General features: G+C 42.3%; 1 protein-coding gene across 1 annotated transcript in view; it reads right to left on the minus strand.

Moving 5' to 3' along the window:
• NCAPG2 (non-SMC condensin II complex subunit G2) overlaps positions 1–19,021 on the minus strand; it is a 285,514-nt gene that overhangs the window by 173,793 nt on the left and 92,700 nt on the right. Inside the window, exons 9-11 of the mRNA XM_030198719.1 lie at positions 18,735–18,821; positions 13,032–13,124; positions 12,709–12,834 (exon numbers count right to left, since the gene is read on the minus strand). Coding sequence (XP_030054579.1) covers positions 12,709–12,834; positions 13,032–13,124; positions 18,735–18,821 — 306 coding nt within the window. The remainder of the gene's footprint in view (positions 1–12,708; positions 12,835–13,031; positions 13,125–18,734; positions 18,822–19,021) is intronic.

Consider the following 19,021-nt stretch of genomic DNA (forward strand, 5'->3'; position numbering starts at 1 on the left):
TTTTTAAGTTGTTGTGCTGGAAAAGGAGAGCTCCACAGGAAAAAGGGGAGAGGTGAAAGGAGGGAAGAAGTAAATTCACAGGGCATCAGACAGGGAAACTGAAGACTTCCAGATATGACTCTGCAAACTGAAGCCACCCACAAAGCTCATCTAGGGACCAGTTGACCATAGCTGGATCAGAAGCAAATTACTCAGAACCAGAGGCTGAGAAGTGTCTCCATCCACCTGCTGAGGATAGAAAATACTGAGGAGTTGGACGCAAAGAGAGAGATGTCTCAGCAAAGTTTTCAGCTCTCTATCTCTGCTGGTTGATGGACACAACTACCCCCATGGTTCTGGAATAGTGGAAAGCTACAAAACGGAAGTAAGCATGATCCGAAGTGTGGCCCCTAGAACAATAGTTTTCACTTCCAGTCCTAGAGAGTCACCAACAGGTCAGATTTTCAGGATATTGCTAATACATACACATAAGAAAGAATGCATACAATAGGACTAGTAGGCATGCAAATTCTGTCATGGTATTCACTAGGGATATCATGAAAATTTGACCCATTGGCAGCCCTCAAGGTTTGGCAGTGAAGACCAAGGCCGTAGGGTGTTTCAAGGCAGTAGAGAAAATGAAGGTTGCCTGAAAACTATCTTTCTTATACATTAAAGAAATCATTACCAATCTTTGAGAATCTTGTCCCAAATTATATTTTCTCAAACTACATAAAAAGTCATAAAGACTATGTAATTATTTTCTGTCATAGTTCTGTTATTCACTGCTCTACTTACATGGGAGCAAATACTGCAGTTTAGTGTATCAATTATATTTCTTCAGATCAAGGGAGATTATGGATGACATTTTTTTGCACTAAAAAGTCACCTGTTTGTCAGACGACTTGTGAGGTCCCATAAGGATCCCCCCTTCCTGTTTAATTTATACATTCATTATTTGGGTTATTTATTGGAGAAATTAGGGTTTGTGTTTTTCAGTTATGCGGATGGCATAACCGTTCTTCTTCCAATTCAAGGAAAGGTTTTAAAAGAGTTGTCTACTTTGCAGCTGGTATTTCATACTATTGAATATTAGATGACAGTTCACAGATTAAAACTGAATACTGAAAAAACAAAGTTGTTCCTAATTACAGGCTACTAATCATCAGGTTTACTCATTTTCCCCTCTCTATGAGTTTTAGGGTTTTTTTTTGGATCCTACAGGTTCTTTGAAGCTTAAAGTTATTAGTAAGGTGGTTCAGAAAACATTTTTTCTAATGCACAAATTACATTGTATTCGTAAATATTTTCAGGACCATCAATTTCAGTTGCTGGTCCAGGCCTTGCTGCTGAGTTATTTAAATGTTTATTTATTTCTAGTGATTACAAAATATACCAAACATAACTTTGTCAAGCAAATTGCCAAGAATTACAAACGAAAATAATTAGGGAAAATTCCCTTCTTAATATATATTACAGGCATTAGTCCACTAAAGGAGGACCATAACTTGAGATGAGATATAAAGAAGAAAAAATAAAATATTTTTACAAATAATTTCACTTTAACAAAACCTAAACACCGGAGAATTAAATCAAAGACGTGCTATGGATGTAATCTACTTAGATTTCAGCAAAGCTTTTGACATGGTTCCCCACAGGAGGCTCTTGAATAAACTAGACAGGCTGAAGATAGGACCCGAAGTGGTGAACTGGATTAGGAACTGGTTAACGGGCAGACGCCAGACGGTGGTGGTAAATGGAGTTCGCTCAGAGGAGGGAAAGGTGAGTAGTGGACTGCCTCAGGGATCGGTGCTGGGGCCGATTCTATTCAATATATTTGAGTGACATTGCCGAAGGGTTACAAGGTAAAGTTTGCCTTTTTGCGGATGACACCAAGATTTGCAACAGAGTGGACACCCTGGAGGGAGTGGAAAACATGAAAAAAAGATCTGCAGAAGCTAGAAGAATGGTCTAACGTTTGTCAATTAAAATTCAATGCGAAGAAATGCAAAGTGATGCACTTAGGGAGTAGAAATCCACGGGAGACGTATGTGTTAGGCGGGGAGAGTCTGATAGGTACGGACGGGGAGAGGGATCTTGGGGTGATAGTATCTGAAGACCTAAAGGCGACGAAACAGTGTGACAAGGTGGTGGCCGTAGCTAGAAGGTTGCTAGGCTGTATAGAGAGAGGTGTGACCAGCAGAAGAAAAGAGGTTTTAATACCCCTGTATAAGACGTTGGTGAGGCCCCACCTGGAGCACTGTGTTCAGTTTTGGAGGCCGTATCTTGCGAAGGATGTTAAAAAAATGGAAGCGGTGCAAAGAAAAGCTACAAAAATGGTATGGGATTTGCGTTACAAAACATACTGTATGAGGAGAGATTTGCTGACCTGAACATGTATACCCTGGAGGAAAGGAGAAACAGGGGTGATATGATACAGATGTTCAAATATTTGAAAGGTATTAATCCGCAAACGAACCTTTTCCGGAGATGGAAAGGCGGTAGAACTAGAGGACATGAAATGAGATTGAAGGGGGGCAGACTCAAGAAAAATGTCAGGAAGTATTTTTTCACGGAGAGAGTGGTGGATGCTTGGAATGCCCTCCCGCGGGAGGTGTTGGAGATGAAAACGGTAACAGAATTTAAACATGCGTGGGATAAACATAAAGGAATCCTGCTCAGAAGAAAGGGATCCCCAGAAGCTTAGCCGAGATTGGGAGGCAGAGCCGGTGGTGGGAGGCAGGGCTGGTGGTTGGGAGGCGGGGCTAGTGCTGGGCGGACTTATACGGTCTGTGCCCTGACAATGGCAGATACAAATCAAGGTAAGGTATATACAAAAAGTAGCACACGTGAAATTATCTTGTTGGGCAGACTGGATGGACCGTGCAGGTCTTTTTCTGCCGTCATCTACTATGTTACTATGAGATTGATTTTTTCTTTAAAATGTTCTGATCATCTGTCAGTCTATTATTCCAGAGTTCATTGGTTGCCAGTAGCTGTGAGGGTCCAAGTTGAACTATCGTGTTTAATGTACAAGGGTTGTTATGGTTTAGCCCCTTTCTACTTGTTAAGATGTTTTACTCTGTCAAAAATAATACGAGCTTCTTAATCATTAAACTTGTTTTGTTTATTTATTGATGAAGGTCAAAGTAAGGAAAGCAAAGAATCTATTCATTTCTTTCTATCAGGCTTCCAAATTAGGCAAAGATGTTTCCTCTTTGATAGTTCAGGGATCGAATTATACGTAAGACATGCTTGCTTCAGAATTGTGGAAGAAAATGAATGTATTAGTTTTAGCTAATTATTATGATTATTATTGTATTTCTTGGTTTGTTCAGCTTCTTTGTATGTAACCCACATTGAAATGTGAGGTATTGTGGGCTATAAAAACAAAATATGTAATGTTATGTTATTGAAAATTCAAACAAAAGCCCAACACTTCCAGGACTGTAGAAATGGTGACCATTGTCCATGACAAACCTTGACAAAAGATGCAACTTCAATTCTTCATACAAAAAGTTGTTTTATTTTTTATCATTTTTATATATCTTAACTTTAAGCTTAACTTTACTTTCTAAAGGACCTATCACCAACATGGTCCATGTTTCAGAAACCTGCATCAAGGCAAAGGTCCTCCAAACATCACAAAAAAAACCATACAATTAAAACATTATTCATTACAATATAACACTAACAATAAATCAAGTCCCCATACCCACAACCTTAATTTGTTGTACCTCAGTTTTAATCTAACAATCATTCCAAAATGGCGCCTGAAGAGCAAGGATGCTAGCTATAAAAAGCTATGTAATCAACCAAATCCGCACCCAACCAATCCTCTCCTAGTTTTAAACTAACGACCCGCGGGATATTTGGTATCTAGGAAATAAATCCATTGCTGTTCCTTCATGTGATTCAAGTGGAGTACTATAAGTTATTATATGCCCGTGTGATTTGATCTATGTGGGTAGATCTAGTAGACCTATTAAATTGAGTTTAAATGAACATAGATCTCGTTTAAATTGTAAGGTCAGGAGGGTCACGTGACGCTATGGTGGAGAGAGGACGTGAGTGATCTTCTCTCCGCTGCCTGCCTGCTCTTTCTAGCGTCTGCAAAAGAATCAATCTCCCCCATACCGCAAAACAATAAAGAGGAAGACTGCGCGAGTGCACCCGGTGAGCTGGAATAGCGGGAACCCCGATCATGGCAACGAAATCGGCCCAGAAAGAACGACAACGGGGAAAGACACCGGAGTACAAGATGGCGGCGTCTCCTCCCGATACAGCTTCCTCTGTATCGTCGGCTTGGGTAGCGGAGATTACATCCGAGCTGACAGTGGTAATGGAAGAACTTTTAGACCGGCGCCTTGCCCCGCTGGATCAAAAACTTGATCAAAAGCTGGAACAGTTAAACGCTAAGTTAGAAGATTTAACTAAAGAATGTGTAGCGTTCCAGAATAAAACTAGCGAGGTGGAGGAAAGAATGGCGGGAGTAGAAAACAATCAACAGGACTTGCAGAAAAAACTGTCTGACCTGGAATCCAAGCTTGAAGATTTGGAGAATCGCTCCAGACGGAATAATATCCGTCTGGTGGGTCTGCCTGAAGCCCTGGGGGGAAGGCAGTTGGAGAGAGTCCTTGAACAATGGCTGACAGACAGCATTGAGTTCCCTGCAGCACTCGGCCCTCTAAGAATAGAGCGAGCCCACCGGCTGGGGGTAAGACAGATGGAAACTGCTAAACCACGGGTGATAATATGTCGGGTGTTAAACTTCATGCACAAGCAGCATATATTACAAGCAGCACGGTCCACTAATTCCTTGATTTATGAGAATAAAAAAGTTCTCTGTTTTCAAGATTATTCTGCGGGAATAGCAGCAAAAAGGAGGGCATTTTCACCAGTATGCTCAAAGCTCTTTGATCTGAAAGTTCGTTTTACCCTACAATATCCTGCTACCTTGAGAATAACGCATCAGGGCAAAATAAGATCCTTCACGTCTGAAAAGGAAGCAAAAAATTTTGTGGACGGACTGGAACAGCTAGAGCCATCCACATCAGCGGATACAGTGCCTGCATGAACCAGCGAGGAACTAAAAAAATCTGACAAAGTTCACCTCAATACTCCTTAAAGGAGTTACACTTCAGGCAGCACAGCATGTGGACTGGGGAAGAACAAATTAAGGATAACTTGAACAGTTACAGGAACAAGGAAGAAATCTTTAAAGTTACTGATGGACGTTCACTTATGTTATGGACACTGTTAAGAGTTCTGTTTTGGGAGCACCGTGGGTGAGTTATTGATGGGGATTCCAGACATATAGAATAAAATATGTTATGGTGGAGATCCTGCATAATGAAAGGAGACAAGGAATCTAGAGAGTCTAATTGTAGTTGTGGGGGGATAAAGGGAAATAGGAGAATGTAGAACTGTATGATAGAAGAGTAGATGGGTAAGCGTTAAAAAGTGACGGTTTCCTTAGGGGAAGCACATGTCGGGAGGGTATAGAAGGGAAAGCAAAGGGGGGAGGGGGGAGGGGGGAGAGGGATTAGGGGAAGGTTTAAAGGAAAAGAAAGAAAACAAAGTAAAACAGCGAGGTCAAATGGAATGTGTGTGGATGATGGCGCTGAATGTGACTGGTATTTCAGACTGCATTTTTTATTTTTGCCAATAAAACAGATGTTTGGTAAGAAAGGGGGGTGCCAAAGGCTGGGATGGCACCTCTCCATTAATATGATTCACTATTGGTTGATCATGACTGCTTCTCTTAAGAAAGATGATTAAGCTAGTAACATGGAATGTGGGAGGTATACATTCACCTATTAAAAGATCTAAAATCCTGCAGTACCTCCAAAGAATAGGAGCTGATGTGGCCCTTTTGCAGGAGACACATCTCAGTGATCAGGAACACACAAAGTTAGCTAAATGGTGGGTGGGAGACTGTATTGCTTCATCTGCGGTAGGCAATAAAGGAGGAGTAGCTATTCTTCTCAGGAAAGGGGTGGCGTCCCAGATTCAAAATGTGCACAAAGATCCAGAAGGGCGCTTTATTCTCTGTAATGTTACCATTGCTAGGCGGCAATAACTTTAGGCAGCATATATGCCCCAAACACGCTAGATCTTAAATTTTATAAACGACTTCTCCAAACCCTTACTAAGATGGCACCACTCCCCATGATGTTGGGGGGTGATTTTAATATGACGTGGGACCCGCAAATTGATAAATCCCATCCACATCCGAAAAAGGGGGCAATCAGCACTAGAGGGCTGCCCGATATGTGTGATACATTAGACCTTGTAGATGTTTGGCGTACATTGCACCCGACAGAAAGGGAATATACCCACCTGTCTAGGGCCCATCAAACCCAGTCAAGGATTGATTATTTGCTGATATCACGCCAGACTTTTACAGACATTACTGACGCTGCTATTGGACCTTGTGTGATCTCAGATCACGCCACAGTTTGGATGACGTGGCAAGTGGGAGATAATACTGCGCAAAAAAATAGGGGTTGGGCGTTTCCCAGTTATCTTTATAAAGACTCTAAATTTCGGGAATTTCTTATTGCCAAATGGGAAGAATACAGACATCTTAATGAAAGATCAGTGGAAGACTCGGCGATATTCTGGGAAGCAGCAAAGGCAGTCCTAAGAGGGGAGATTATTAGCTATGTCAGTCACTATAAAAAAGCTCGGGACCGAGAACTACTGCGCTTGGAAAAGCAATTACTAGGTTTGAGAAAACAATATGGTAAGACTCCGTCCCCTGGGGTGCGAAAAGAGTGGATGTCAGTTCAAGCAGCGGTGAACTCCCTGATACACGAGAGGGCGGTAAAATCGCAGGTATACTATCGGTTTCAGCTGTATAAACATAGCAGTAAGGGGGGTAAACTGCTAGCTAAAGTAATAGCCTCACAGTATGCTTCTAGGCATATAGTGGCTATTAAAGATAAAGATGGGAAGGTACTACATACAGATGGGGAGATAAGGGAGGCCTTTCATAGTTATTATAAACAACTTTATAGAGCAGGAGGCAGCCAAGACCTGCAAAGCGATATGTACTTACAAAATATAGAAGCCCCCTTGTTAACACAAGCAGACATTCAATATTTAAATGACCCTATAAATTGTGACGAAGTGGCTTGGGCAATCAGTCAAAGTAGACTAGGAAAGACACCTGGGGCAGATGGCTTCAAACCTGAATTCTATAAATTGATGGGCGATCAAATTGTCCCCACACTGACCAAGGTATTTAATGAATGGGTGGCAAGGGGAAAGCTGCCGGACGGCCTCAATTTAGCCCAGATAGTGGTATTACCTAAACCGAACAGAGATGGAATGTTGTTATCTTCCTACCGACCTATATCCCTGCTAAATTTCGAGGTAAAATTATGTGCAAAAATACTGGCTAATAGGTTGGGAAGAGTAATACCAAATCTCGTTCATGAAGCACAGGTGGGCTTTGTTCAAGGCCGTTCGGTTACTAAAAATTTGCGTAGTATCTTGATGGCACTGGAAAAGTTAAGGAACTCTGCAGAGCATGCATTATTGATCAGTTTCGACGCTGAAAAGGCGTTTGATCGTGTAGAATGGCCCTTTTTGTTTTCTGTCCTCACTAAATACGGATTTACTGGTTGGTTTGTGCAAGCAATTCAAGCCTTGTATACCTCTCCTCGAGCACGGGTCCTGGTAAATGGAACATGGTCAGAGAATTTTGAGATTAGTCGAGGAACTAGACAAGGGTGCCCACTGTCACCGTTGCTTTTCGCTCTTTATCTAGATCCTTTAATCCGGGATGTAATTTCGAATAGGACTATTAGAGGAGTAACGATTGGACAGGCGGAATTTAAGATCGCGGCATTCGCCGATGATTTATTAATGACCCTTACTAGTCCTCTTAAGTCTCTTGCGGATCTTTTAGAAGTTTTTGCAGAATTTGGAGATTACTCCGGTTTTAAGCTTAATCTAGAGAAATCGGAAGCTCTGGCTATCCCTATGACTACCCGATTTTTTTGGAAAGAAGATTTTCCTTTGAGATGGGCAGAAGGCTCATTTCGGTACTTGGGAGTTCTTCTGACAGCTCGGATGGAGGATATATACAAGCTGAATGTCACTCGGCTGCTTAATCATACCGCGCAACAGCTGGACACCTGGAGGGCCTTACCTTTGCCGTTGATAGGTCGGGTTAGCCTTATTCGAATGGTAATTCTACCCAGGTGGTTATATGTCCTGCAGGTTTTGCCGCTGAAATTACTTCAAAAAGACATTAAACAATTCTATCAATTAGTGGGGCGGTTCTGTTGGGCAAGAAAGAAAGCGAAGCTCAAGATGCACTTTTTGCTGGGAGCCTGGCAACACGGAGGATTGGGTCTCCCTAATTTGCAATATTACAACCTTGCTAGTTTGATGCGGGTGGTGAGAGATTGGGTTTTCTCTTCATACACACATACACCTCTGGAGTTGGAGAAAGCTTATTTTAGCCCCTACGACTTAATCACCCTATTACATATAGAAAACATTTCATTGCCACAGAGGTTGAAACATTGTATACTTTTATTGCCTCTACAAGCAGCGTGGAGAGGCTTGGCAAAGAAGCTGGGGGGTAACCCGAGTATATCAGAACTGTTGTCTATAAGGAGAAATCCGATGTTCCCACCAGGGTTGGAAAATCCGGTCTTTATACAATGGGAAGAAAAAGGCCTTATACGTTTGGAAACAATATTAGATGGAGAAGGAAGTTTGAAATCCCTAGGACAACTCACACTAGAGGGAAATTGGAGGTACATTTTTAGCTATGGTCAGATGAAGCATTATATTCAATCCTTGGATGGGGGAGGCGTTAAAACTTCATTTAGGGGAGAAAATCCGAAAATTTTTTGATGATATCTCTGATGAAGCCCCATCAATCTCGCGGCTTCAGAGGACATTGTGGACCCTGACACCACGAGTGGGGTTGACTCAACTCCGTCGGCGGTGGGAGGCAGATACAGGAGCGGATTTATCTAACTGGGATGTTGAAGCCTACATAAAAAGTATTCCCCGGCTAATCAGTGGAGCTAATTATAGGGAATGTGCATTCAGGGTGTTACACAGAGCCTATATCACACAAGCTCAATTGTCCCGAATGGGAGGAATCCTTACACCAAAATGCTTGAAATGTAATCTTGTGGAGAACACTTTTTACCACGCATTTTGGGAATGTTTAATGATTCAGAGCTATTGGCGGAAGATAGTAAACTTTATGACTTCACTGATATCACGTAGAATAGTGGGTACTCCTCTGAAATTGATATTGGACTGCCCAGGTGCATTCCGGGGTTTAACAGCAGATGAGACACTTCTATGTCGAAAGTTATGTCTGGTGGCAAAAAAATGCATATTACAATCTTGGACTTCAGATAAACCTCCTGACTATTGGCATTGGCGAAACCAGACACATCAACTGATGACATGGGAAGCAAGGGAGGCTAAAGGTTCATGCCGCCGTAAGGCGCATTTTCTAAAGCTTTGGGGGCCATTGTTAGACATATTAACCCAAAGAGGACGGAGTCTTGTACTTAACACGTTATAACCGAGAAGCAGTCAAAGATACATATTTATGACCTTATTTTTAGAAACACGCATTCGATGAGATTCAAGGAGGGAGGGGGTAATGGGGGGGATAAAGGGATGGGGGGGGGGGGGGGGGTAGGAGCATTATAAGGAGTGTCCACTTGCTAATTTGTTATAAAAGTTCCTTTGAGTGTTGGTTTAATTGGAAGATGAAAACACTAAGATGCTGGTTGTATACCATGTTCATTATGGCTGACAATCTTTGTTGCCACAATTAATAAGGCCAAAGGTTAATGTATACTCAAACTGCATGTAATCTGATGGCATACAGGTAGAAACAACACAATGCACGGACTGATGAACAACTGGCTATTAGAAAACCTGTTTGTTTAATTATAGATTCGCAATAGATTTACTAAATAAAGGTTTAAAGACTATATAGGACACAGTTTCATAGTTATCAGGGTATATGGTTTACATACTGTCCATCTAACAGCGAGCAGATGAGGATAATAGTCACACAATTGCTGACGGTATGGAGCCTCTTGTATTGACTGCACGAAAATTTCAAATATTTACCTGAGGATCAGATCCATAATCTGTATGAGAATTCCATGTACAGTCACTACTAAAGCAATGCGTAAATGACATGGGGACATCCCTCCTATCAAAGAGGGGGAAGGGGATAAAATGTGATAATTGGTTGGCACTCTGTATTAGCTTAACAAAAAAGTTTCTTTATGAACATTTGTACCTGTGAGGCTGTATATATATGGTCAAGCATGTATTTTATTGAAGTGTCACTAATAAAAATGTTGTAAAATAAATTGTAAGGTCATGAATGCACCATTAGTGAATCACTGGTATTCTAAGGGACATTTAATATTTGATATCAGATGGTGGATTACTGACAAAATTGAATTGGGATGGGAGGAAGATGATGCTGAGAAGTTACTAAACACGAAGGAACAGCAATGGATCTATTTCCTAGATACCAAATATCCCGCAGATCTGAATTTGGAAATTGATTGGTGGTCGTTAGTTTAAAACTAGGAGAGGATTGGTTGGGCGTGGTTTTGGTTGATAACATAGCTTTTTATAGCTAGTGACTTTGCTCTTCAGGCACCATTTTCAGAATGACTGTTAGATTAAAACTGAGGCACAGCGAGGTAAGGCTGTGGGTATGGAAACTTGATTTATTGTTAGTATTATATTGTAATGAATAATGTTTTAATTGTATGGTCTTTGTGATGTTTGTAGGACCTTTGCCCTGATGCAGGTTTCAGAAACATGGAACATGTTGGTGATGGGTCCTTTAGAAAGTAAAGTTAAGCTGTTTTTAAGATATATAAAAATGATTAAAAAAATAACTTTTTGTATGAAGAATTGAAGTTGCATATTTTTTGATCAAGATTTGTCATGGAGATAGTACTATGAACTGGTCTCTATCTCTACAGTGCTGGAGGTGTTGGGCTTTTGTTTGAATTATATATTTGCCCCCACTATTTACATTTTTGACTGTTTGAATTTGATGTTATTGAAAATGGTGTGTCTCTATATTTTGCTATATATGGGATCTTATTTTTCCTTTGCCACAAGCACACAAATTACTTGAGAAAGGGATGATGAGGGATAAAATCTTGCATTATTGCTTTTTCTGTGGAGAAGTCATTCCCCTCATCTTCAATATAACAAACTGTGAAAAACAATTTATAACTGTGAAGAAACAGTGTTAAGCATGTAAAATGTATGGATATTTTCTTGCATTATGTTTTGAAGTGTATTTCTCCTGTTTGGCCAGCAGACGGTGCATGTTTACACTTAAAGCTGTTACAGAGGACTGACTTGTCTTTCCTTATTTGGCACATAGTTAAGGAAGCTTCTGTAGTGATGTAACCAGTTTTTATTTGAAACTTGACTGTTCTGTGCTCTGATTGGCCTGGAGTTTTGAAAATTACCCAGTAGTGCTGACTGTTGCTTCAGTCCTAACCAGGAAGGAAAGAGACAGATCTCTTTGCTAGGGCTCTGTGAACAATTATATGTCCTGATCGTCCCAGGTCCTGTTTAGACAGTATATAGATGTTTAGTTAGTTTTCTAATTGATCCATTTTTCAGTTACTTGTTACTGTATGCTATTTGCACATTTTTGATCAGTGTTCAATTTTTATGAGAATAAACAAAATTGTTTGTTCGCTCTGCCTGTCTGGACTGATAAAGAATCCTGGTGCTTTGTGTATTGGGTCTGTGAGTACTTTCTGGGAACTGTGGAACCACTGGGAGTGTGGCCCCAGTAACCTAGAAATCACTGGGGATATGTTGAGAGCGGGAGACTCGCCCACAGGCGGTTGTGACCCAGTTGGTGGGAGTAGGGTGGTAGTATAGAGCACAGGCGGCAGGTGCAGGCGTACCTGAGCTGTGTTGGGAATTGACCCTTTAAGTGGCCATGGGGTAAGCCCAGGTGGGTGGCTAGGAGTTTTGTGACAATAACTTTTCTACTCTGTTCTCTCGTCATGTATTCTACATTTTCTCTCTTCTTTGTCATGTATTCTACTTCTTCCTCCTCCTCAGTCCTTCCTGGTTCTTCATTCATCCCAGTTACTTTTATCTTCCTAAACCTAAGGCTTTTTCCTCCATCTTTTTTATTTACCTGAGCTTTCACACCATTCACTTCCCTTACATCTCAAAAGCAAGCCCTCTTTTCTTACCCACTCCCAAAATCTCAACCTGAAGGAGACAAGGATTCTTTTATTCTACTCCTCATCTTTTATACCACCCCACCATGGCTGTCCCTGTCTTAGGCTGTGCAGAGTACAGGACCCCTGTGGGTGAAAAGTACTGAAGTCATTCTTTAAGCTGCAATTTTTATCCATCCAATATGATAAAGCCAACCTTCCAGCAAAAAAGCTGGCTGAAAAACTGCCATCATCAGTAGAAAGCTCCCCAGACCACAAGAACATGCAGGTTCAAACTGTAGGGTAATCCAAATATGTCACTCAAAAAGTAATACATGCACAACACAATTAATGTTTAAATCCAAGATAAAGTATCAGCTTCACATTGAGCTGCACTTTTCAGTGGCTTCTGTTTTGTTCTAAGATCATGGCTTCCAGATAAGCTCACCCAAATGTGTCTAAAATTCTCCTACTGTAAAAAAAAAAAAACCACAAAATACAAACATACAAAAAGTTCGTCAAACTGTTTCTGAATTTCTTTGTCCATTTCCTCGTTGTTAAGATGAGGATCTCTTATCGGAAATGCTTCTACGAAAAGCAGAGCAGCATTTGATCGAACTTCTGAGTTTCTGGTCTGTCAGGGAGAGAAAAGAGCATTACCAGAACTCATGATATTCATCAATTTACAAAACTGAAAAGCAGAGAGGAAAAACCAGGTTAGTCTGAGCAATACGTTAAATATCAACATTTATGCAAATTCTGCTTATGTAAATAAAATCTGTTCAAAGGTGAAATACTGAAATGTAAGAACATAATTCAGAGAAAAATTACCTTTAACCCTCTCCAGAGGATAGGCTGATACAACCTCCATAACATTTCTTCTACTCCCTGACGCAGTTTTTGCTGATGAAAATAACTCAGCAACTAGGAACCCAAATACAACAGGGAATATTGGTTAAGTTGTGACCACTTATTTTAATATCAAAACACATTATTGTATTTACTCATAAACTAAGAGATCAGGTGAAAAGATAATCATTGACAAACATACTGGACTGTATTGTAGGCTAGGGGTTCTCAACCCAGTCCTCAGAACAAACCCAACTAGTCAGGATTTCAAGATCTCCACAATGAATAGGTACAAGACAGACTTGCATCTGATGAAGGCAGTGCAGGAAAAGCAAAGTTACTCACCTATAGCAGGTGCTCTCCACAAACAGCAGACAAAGTATTCTCACATCTGAGTGATATCATCCGACAGAACCCGGTACAAACGTTGCCTAGCATACATAGCTGTTAGAAACCTTTTGCAGCATCCCACCCAAGCGCAGGTTTCTCAGTAGAATAACATAGCTGAAAGAATACAACTCCTAGGGGAGGTGGGAGAGTATATGAGAATACTCGGCCTACTGTCCTCATCCTACAGGTGAGTAACTTCGCTTTCTCCAAGAAGTAGGCCATTGGTATTCTCACATCAGGGTTTCTCTAGCTACCAAGTTCACCAAAAACAACTATGAAAGGACAATAGGGACTCTAACGCTGAAGCCTTGCAGTCAATCAACCTTAAACTATATACATACTAGTTTGAAGGTGCAGCCTGGAACACAGTAAAACTGGGCCTAGGAGGGTGGAGTTAGATTCAAGACAGCAAACAAATTCTGGAAAACTGTCTAACCAAACCGGCTGTCACATCAGGTATCCTGCTCAAGGCAGAAGTGAAATGTAAACATGTGGACCAATGACCACATTGCAGCCTTTCAAATGTCCTTGATAAAGGCTTACCTCAAGTGGCTACTGACGTAGCCATGGCTCTGACCTTATGAGCCTTGACATGACCCTCTAAAGTCAGCCCAGCCTGGGTATAAATGAAAGAGATGCAATCTGCTAGCCAGTTGGAAATAGTGCGCTTGCAGATGGCAAGTGAATCCAGACTGCCCCTATCGGACCGACCGTTCACTTGTCTATTAGATTGTAAGCTCTTTGAGCAGGGACTGTCTCTCTTTGTTAAATTGTACAGCGCTGCGTAACCCTAGTAGCGCTCTAGAAATGTTAAGTAGTAGAAGTAGTAGTAGTACCCCTCATCCTGTTTGGGTCAAAAGAAACAAAAAGCTGTTTGAACTATATATAGATTTTAGTTCGCTCCAGATAGAAGGCTAAGTCTCACTTGCAGTGTAAGGTACGCAGTACACTTTCACCAGGATGGAAATGCAGCTTTGGGAAAAATGTTGGCAGAACAACTGACTGGTTAAGATGGAACTCCGACACTAACTTAGGAAGGAACTACCCTACTGTGCGAAGGAACTACCCTATTGTGATGAAATTTCATGTAAGGTGGATCAGCTACTGGGGCTTGAGGCTCATGGACTTTACAAGCTGAAGTGACCGCCACCCAAAACACAACCTTCCAGGTCAAATACTTCAGATAACAGGAGTCAAGTGGCTCAAAAGAAGCTCTCATCGGCTGGGTTAGAACAACGTTTTGAATCTATGACAGTAGGAGGTTTGACCAGGGGCTTTGTTAACAACAAACCCCTCATGAATCAAACAACTAGAAGCTGTACAGAGATGGGCTTACCTCCTACATGAAAATAAACAGCACTGCCTGCACTGAGATGTACCCCTACAGAGTTGGTTTTAACCCAGACTCAGAGTGGTGTAGGAGGTAGTCAGGCAGTTTTTATGTAAGGCAAAATAAAGGATCTAGGGCCTTGCCATCACACCAGAAGAGCAAACCTACTCCATTTAAAAGAATAACACCTCTTAGTGGAATCTTTCCTGGAAGCAAGATTTTGGAAACACCGTCAGGAAGATTCAAGACCGAATTCTAAATTCTCAACATCCAAGCCGTGAAGGCAAAAGGGACCCCTCATTCTGTCCTCAGCAAAATCTGTCTCATGCATATTCATTGTGGCTATTCTGAAAACCACACTGGCTACATGGATGGGGAAGGGGCTAGGAGACTGGATGTTTAGGCTACAACCAAACAAAAGCTGGGATGATAGAATTTAACTGGCAACTACATAAGTACATAAGTAATGCCACACTGGGAAAAGACCAAGGGTCCATCGAGCCCAGCATCCTGTCCACGACAGCGGCCAATCCAGGCCAAGGGCACCTGGCAAGCTTCCCAAACGTACAAACATTCTATACATGTTATTCCCGGAATTGTGGATTTTTCCCAAGTCCATTTAGTAGCAGTTTATGGACTTGTCCTTTAGGAAACCGTCTAACCCCCTTTTAAACTCTGCCAAGCTAACCGCCTTCACCATGTTCTCCGGCAACGAATTCCAGAGTTTAATTATGCGTTGGGTGAAGAAACATTTTCTCCGATTTGTTTTAAATTTACTACACTGTAGTTTCATCTCATGCCCCCTAGTCCTAGTATTTTGGAAAACGTGAACAGACACTTCACATCCACCTGTTCCACTCCTCATTATTTTATATACCTCTATCATGTCTCCCCTCAGCCGTCTCTTCTCCAAGCTGAAAAGCCCTAGCCTCCTTAGTCTTTCTTCATAGGGAAGTCATCCCATCATTTTAGTCGCCCTTCGCTGCACCTTTTCCAATTCCATTATATCTTGAGATGAGGCGACCAGAATTGAACACAATACTCAAGGTACAGTCGCACTATGGAGCGATATAATGGCATTATAACATCCTCACACCTGTTTTCCATACCTTTCCTAATAATACCCAACTAACTCTGTCTGGCAGGATGTTCGAGGGATCTAGGAGGCTGGATACTGAGCAATGTCCATACTAGTCTTGATATCTATTAAAATTATTTCAAAGTTTTGTGTTAGCAGGGCCAGCCCAAGGGTATCCGATGTCCTAGGCAAAACTTCAGTCATGTGCTCCTTTCTCTCGCCCCCCAGGGGCACCTGAAGCCCCTAACCCCCTGTCATGTTTGTGACCATATTCCATGCTGGGCTTGCTTTGGGGTAGCTCCAGTCAAGTCTGGCCGGCTGGAAAATCCTGAAGCCTGGGGGAAAATCCTGAGTCTCATTCCAGTCAAGCCAGATCCGGTCCGGGATCCTGTTCTTGCCAAGCCATGCTTTGCTGTCAAGCCTCGCCCTTCTTCATGACCTCAGCTGGGAGTGCCTTTATCAAGCACCTGGGAACTTTCTAGTTTGCCTTTGCAACAGAGGTCCTCAGAGGAGTTTTCCTTTGATGAGAGTTAGTTGCAGTGCTTCTTCCTGTTTTCAGCTTTGACCCTGATAGCCTTTTGGATTATTCTACTGTCTGCCACCTGCCTAGAGACCCGGCTTGGTTTTGGATTATTCTACTGTTTGCTGCTTGCCTAGAGACCCGGCTTGCTTCTGGACTTTTCTACTGTCTGCCGCCTGCCTAGAGACCCGGCTTGGTTTGGGATTATTCTACAGTTTGCCTAGAGACCCAGCTTGCTTCTGGACTTTTCTACTGTCTTCTGCCTGTCTGGAGACCCCAGCGTGTATTGCCTCAGCTGCAGTTCCTGTCCGGTGGTTCCTGGTCTGGGATTGACGGTACGTCTATTTTACCTTGTCTTGTGTTTGGGTGATTCTCCTGCTGCTGTCGCTCTGCGGCAGTGGTCCAAGGGTTCACTACCCAGAGGTTCTGCAAGAAACCTGACACCCCCCTCCCCTCCCCATGTGATGTCTGCTGTTTGCCTAGAGACCCAACTTGCTTCTGGACTTTTCTACTGTCGGCTGCCTGCCTAGAGACCCGGCTTGGTTTTGGATTACTCTACTGTCTGCTGCTTGCCTAGAGACCCGGCTTGCTTCTGGACTTTTCTACTGTCTGCCGCCTGCCTAGAGACCCGGCTTGGTTTGGGATTATTCTACTGTTTGCCTAGAGACCCGGCTTGGTTTGGGATTATTCTACTGTTTGCCTAGAGACCCAGCTTGCTTCTGGACTTTTCTACTGTCTTCTGCCTGTCTGGAGACCCCAGCGTGTATTGCCTCAGCTGCAGTTCCTGTCCGGTGGTTCCTGGTCTGGGATTGACGGTACGTCTATTTTACCTTGTCTTGTGTTTGGGTGATTCTCCTGCTGCTGTTGCTCTGCGGCAGTGGTCCAAGGGTTCACTACCCAGAGGTTCTGCGATAAACCTGACACCCCCCTCCCCTCCCCATAGTGCTATATCGTCTCTTCCTCTCCCTTCCTTACCCCACTCCTGTGTCCAGCATGCTCCCCTTCTGCCACCACTGCTGCTACTGCTGCTGCTGCACCACTTCCTGGGCCACTTTGAAAGAATTCCCTGCTGATGCAAGACCTTGCAGTAGAGACCTGTGCTCAAGCACTGCTACCTGCTGCTCTCTCCCAGACTAAGAATTTCCTGTTGGGGGGTGGGGGGGGGCAGAGGCAGCAGCACTTGAGGACGCTGGGCACAAGTTCAACCATTTAAGATAGCAGAAAGGGAAAAATATAACATTCACTGTCCTGGATAAAGAAATATCTCTCACAAATGGTCTGGGGTAGCAGTTGGATTGTATCCGTAGCAATGTAGTTAGGAACAACTGAGCAGATTAGAGGGGTCAATTGGTCTTTTTCTGCCATAATTTACTATGTCAGTACAATACTATGTCAACATTATGTCCTAAAGCTGAAGAATGATAGCAAACATGAAGAACTGTGATATTTGCAAAGTAATTCTCAGAAGCAGTATGCAGTGCATATTTGTGATCTATTTTGGTATTTCTAGACCAGTACCTATCAAACATTCTAGGGCCGTAACCCGTTATTACAGCCACAGAATGCATGAACCCCCCCCCCCCCCCCCCACACCCAGAAGTGTGGGACGATGTTGTCTCTATGGATGGTTGGCCTACGTCATGACCCACAGTTTGGGAACCTCTGTTTTAAACCACCTTTCCAATTTTAGCTCAAGACAATTTATATGTTTCAAGAAACCCCAGAAGTACTCCAGCATAGCATCTCTGCAGTCCATGCCAAGTTACCCAGTCCTAGGCTGGAGATTTTAGGACAGTCCTGGATTTCTGACCACTCTATCTGGCTCATTATTGGACTTGCAGAGCTGATTTCAACTGGTAGAATCTGGCACTATAAATCTCATACTGGTTTTTGGATGTAAATTCAAAAACCAGGACTGGCCAAAAAGTCTTCAGCCTAGAACTGGGTAACATAGCATATCTGGGACTGCCACGCTCGCACTCCTCTTACTTCCTCTGCAATTTCCTCACTCCTGCCCTTTCCACTCAAAAATCAAAAAGTATGCCCTACAAGCAATCTACAGACAGCATTTGCATGTTGGCCACGCCTCCTTGTCCCATCTCTCTGCTTCGATGTTGCTTTCCTTTTAATCCTTAATCTCCTTGGAGTTAACACCCTTCCACCAATTATAGATCACTTTCATAATTGGTCTCCACAGAGGAGCTCCTCTGCTCTCACGTGCTTCCTCGCAGTTCATGCTGTTTTTACTAGGGGATTGTAGCAAAAAGTTGAATAGCAAATAAAGTCATATGGTGTACTGTGTATTCTTCCACTCTAGTATCTACTTGCTTTTCTCTTCACTTTATGATGCATCTCAGAAAGAATCACCTTTCGCACTTTGGGATGCACAAGGGAATTTCTGGGAAGATGAACACCATGATGCATGAAGTCTTGAATGCAGGTATGTTCAATAGTCTACAATGGAAAAAAATATGTTCAAATAATTTCTAAAAGTCACATGTGAGGGTATTCAGAACAAAATTATAGCAAAACCTCACTTATTTCAACACTAATTTTATCTCAAACACAGTCTAAGACAGACATTTAATAAGTTTTCATTTAGCATCATTAATAAGATGTCATGTCAAAAAAGGAGCAATAGACCTTACCTGTTA

This window comes from Microcaecilia unicolor, chromosome 1 (genome assembly GCF_901765095.1).
Source record: "Microcaecilia unicolor chromosome 1, aMicUni1.1, whole genome shotgun sequence".
NCBI lineage: Eukaryota > Metazoa > Chordata > Amphibia > Gymnophiona > Siphonopidae > Microcaecilia > Microcaecilia unicolor.